Source organism: Neltuma alba, unplaced genomic scaffold, assembly GCF_004799145.2.
Source record: "Neltuma alba isolate B1F8T4 unplaced genomic scaffold, ASM479914v2 tig00001082_pilon, whole genome shotgun sequence".
In the NCBI taxonomy this organism is placed as follows: Eukaryota; Viridiplantae; Streptophyta; class Magnoliopsida; order Fabales; family Fabaceae; genus Neltuma; species Neltuma alba.
The window spans coordinates 39692-43982 of NW_021632319.1; the positions used below are offsets into that span (position 1 = coordinate 39692).

Genomic DNA, 4291 nt, shown 5'->3' on the forward strand with positions numbered 1-4291 from the left:
ATTAGGTCCATACTAGTTATTAGTTTTAATCTTGAGAATGAATGAATAAACATGTTAGTCCTCAAAAATAACAAATCTGTCACAAATTAAATCATTTGGGCAATCTCTAAACCACTTGAGAAGAGACTAATTTGCAACAATTCTGTCGTAACAATGACTAACTCTTGAACTGAACCAGTTTTTGTAGTTGAATCTGGGGAACCATGGGAAAAAGAGTCCGTGATAAGAGACCTGATGTGGCAGAGGAGAATAATAGTAGTGGTGCTAGCACCAGTGCCAGTGCCAGTACTAGTCATCATGGAAGAACTTGGAGCATTCTTAACATTATGAAGTATCATCATTGGCCTCATAACGTCAAGAAAAGGCTCACACACAAGAAGAATGCTGCTGGAAAAAATCCTGATGGTAATTGTACTCTGGACTCTTCAAATGACATGTTTCTAGCTGTTTCAGATTGTTTTTGTCATTTCGATATAGGCATCATAATATCCGGAGGGTGGATTATAGAGTTTTAAATTGTTGGTGTGGTCGTATTTGTGATTATTAAGGCTGTGTTATGAGTCCCACATTGAGGAGTCTTATAACTAAAGTGTCATTTTTTTTTTGGGTGAAAGAATTGGACTCTCCTTGTAGACTTGTACTTGTAACAGGCTGGGCGTGTTGTAAATGCAATGACATGAATTTTCATCATGGATGTGGTTTGCAATTCAGATTCTTCGCAGTCTTGGGAATACTGTATATATTTTGTCTATAATGTGACTCTCTCTCTCTCTCTCCAAATATATGACAGTAGAAGATTGAATTTAGTATATAATGTGGTTGCAACAATTGCCGTAACTTTTATGCTTTAATAAACCCACTAATTCTTCTATCTTTGGTTTTTAAGCCCTCATTTGTACATATCCAGTTAGAATAAACTACCAAAAAATGAACGCAAGTTTGAAAGTAGTGTTTTATTCTCATTAGGTATACATCTGTAAATTTCTGTCTTGCTTGTTACATGCAATTCAAATTCACAGGCTCTTTTTCACATTGTAATAGTTGATGGTCCAGGTGGAGCTGATAATTTGCAGGACTATGAACCGAACTCAAATTTATATGAAGAAATGTCCGTACAGTCCACTTCACCAGCCAAACATTCTGTGAAAGCCAGACTAAAAGCACTTCTTAGTGATGAGATAGCCAGAAAGAAGGGTCAGCATAAAAGAAGTTCAACCTACCCTGCAAAGCCAAGACCACCAATCAAAGCAGTTTCTATTCCCAGTTTAGATCACTCAGATGTTAATCTCGTCTCTGAATCGGTTCCAACAGAAAATAATCCTAAAATGGCTCCACATACTACTGAGACGTTGGAGAATTTGCCATTAGCATGCTCAACAGCCAATAAGGAGATCTGTGTAGAGTGTGGGACCATGTTTTCTAGTGGTTCAATGGAGCATAATAGTATGGTTCATAAACATCAGAAACCGCCATCAGAATATCACAAAGCATTGATGAAGGAAACACTGAGTTGTGAAGAGAAGTCCATGCATGCCAAGTTACTCACAACTGACGTGTCACCTTATCTATTTAAGGATTTCTTGGATGCTCTTGATATGATAAATTCAAATAAGAATTTGCTGTTAAAATTTCTGCAGCATCAACATTCTCCTTTGGCATGCCATTTTCCCAACCAACAGGAATCAGCAAGAAAGATAAGACTAAATAAGTCTATTTCATTTCCTGTACCTGGCTCGTCGTCATCATCATCCCAATTTAAAAGACAAAACACAAACAAAATGGCAGATGAAATGCTCAAATCAAGAGAGGTACAAAATGATGGTCAAACACAAAAGGTAATATCTCCGTCTGAATCTTCAGAAAAAAGTGACCAGCAGCAGCCTGTTTCGTTGGACTCTACTTATTATGCATCATTACCACCCCGGGTTCGAAATCCTAGGGCTATTAAGCGTTTCAAGGATCTTAGACAGAAGGTGAAACATGTTCTTGAAGAGAGCAAAAATGAGAAACGCCGCATAGCCATGGATGCTGTGTATGACAAAATTCCTCATGGAAATAAAGTTCCCATAGAATTGAAGAGGAAGATTCCCAAAGTTCCCATAGATACTATTTCACCAAGTGAATTTGGCAATTTTAAAAAACGTCAGATATCTCCAATGAGGACTGCATCTTTGAATGAATCAGTTTGGAAATATTCTCAGCTTTACGAGACTTGTTTTAACAAAGGAACTAGGTACCCTAAGTCTGAGAGGTTAAAGGCGAAAATGGAGGAGAAAAATCCAATATTAAGGACCCCAAAATCCTTTCAAAGGTTTCTTTCACTGCCTAATCTTAAAGATTACTTTTCTCAAAATGAGGAGCCTTCTTCTGTTTTACCTCCCCAGATTCCAATTAGGAAATTTGGAGAGAGAACCGCTAGCCCAAGCACTAGTGTAGATAACATTACAACTCCAGAAAGTGTTTTAAAAGGTGTCCAAAGAGGAATAGCCATCAGAAGTGATACAGGGTTGGCATCAGATGAGGACAAGGAGTCAAATCAAAATGAAAGTGTAGGAATTGATGATTATTTCGGAAAAGTAACAGACAGTGAGATGAATGAATCAACTTCTATTGTCGCTGAAACAAAATCAATCTCCTTCTCTGGCTCCAGCTTCCTAGATGATTCAGTTAGCTCTGATGAGAGGCTATCTTTACCAGAAGGTATATGTTGTCTTTTGATAATCATGGATTGCATTTTCGTCTTTCCTGACTTATAAAATCTTTGGTGTCTATTTGCTTGTTTAACAGTATAAATAGGTTGAATTCTATTCAAGAAAATGACCAGAGTGCTAAAGAAAATTAAGAAAAAATTGATTAAACTATATTACTGTACCAGGACATAGGAACAAAGGGAAATAATCTTGATTTGGGAAACAGTAATTCTTTAATTACGACCTAAAAACTTTCAAACATGGAGCTCTTTGTGTCAGATCGTGTCAAATGTTGCTTTAACACAATGCTTGGAATTGAAAAATGATATCATGATTTACCGTGAAGTTGATTGTTCAAATTTCGAGGGTAAAGTATGCACAAAATTTTCACTTCGAAACTTTCAATCTGAACGCACCCATGTTGTAGTCCTATTCATATTTCCCGTATTGGTTTATAAATAATTTATGGTTGATGATATTAATCATGAACCAAACAGTAAGCACTAAAAAGAACGGATTATTTTTCGAGTTTGATTGCTTGAAATATTAATTTATTTGTTAGTTAGTTAGCAACTTTTAATAAGATAAATTCGGATTTCGTGATTAATAATGGTAAGCAGTATATGTTAAACACAGTTTTGCTCGAGTTTTGGTATTAATGTTAGTTTCCTACTTCACCATCTGGTTACGGTTGAATGGAACAGAATCACAAATAAAGCCATGGCCAACTGATGGATTGGATCATCTGGCAGAGCAACTTCAAGAGCTTGACATTGCAGACTATCATGAATTAGTGAGTAGTGAAAATGATTTTCAGAAATTTAGCACTTTGAACAAGCATTTGGACTTGGGGATTCCTAGCCTTGGAGTGGACACAGATAGTGTGGCTGAATTTAACTATGTGAAAGATGTATTAGAGCTATCTGGGTTATCCACAAGTCATGAATACCTTAGCACATGGTTTTCCAACGAGCAACCAGTTGATCCTACAGTGTATGATGAATTAGAAGGTTGCTTACTATTTGATCCTCAAAGTGCTCGTAACGAAGAAACCAGGGCTCACTGCAACCATTTGATTTTGTTTGATTTAATCAATGAGGTATTGATTGAGATTTTTGGGAGATCATACAGTTATTACCCAAAGTCGTTATCTTCTCTCTGTCATGTTTATCCAATACGAGTAGGAGACCAAGTTCTAGGACAAGTGTGGACACTTATCAAGTGGTATCTGAACTTGAATTCAGAGTTTTATCCATCTTTGGATTACTATGTTAGCAGAGACTTGGCAAGAAGTGATGGGTGGATGAATCTCCAGTTTGATTCTGAATGCGTGGGGCTTGAGTTAGATGACCTTATTTTCGATGATCTTTTGGAGGAGATCATCTGCAATTGAGGTTATATTTGTATGCATGACCTTTCATACTACAAGGAGATAGTATATGTATATCTTATTTTGATTTTTGATGTAATGATTTGGTGTATATAGCCTATAGCAATATTACAGTGCTGATTGGGTCAAATGAAATTTTTAAACAAAGTATCAAGTTTGGTGCCACTCTTGAGAGAACTACCCTATGACAATAACTAAATTTGGATAAGTA

At 36.5% G+C, this 4291-nt stretch overlaps 1 protein-coding gene across 1 annotated transcript; it reads left to right on the forward strand.

Moving 5' to 3' along the window:
- Positions 1 to 203: 203 nt before the first annotated feature.
- On the forward strand, positions 204 to 4083 carry LOC114750382 (uncharacterized). Its single transcript, XM_028938983.1, has 3 exons — positions 204 to 405; positions 1054 to 2700; positions 3356 to 4083. The coding sequence occupies exons 1-3, from the start codon at positions 204 to 206 to the stop codon at positions 4081 to 4083; spliced, it is 2577 nt and encodes an 858-aa protein (XP_028794816.1).
- The last annotated feature ends 208 nt before the right edge of the window (positions 4084 to 4291 follow it).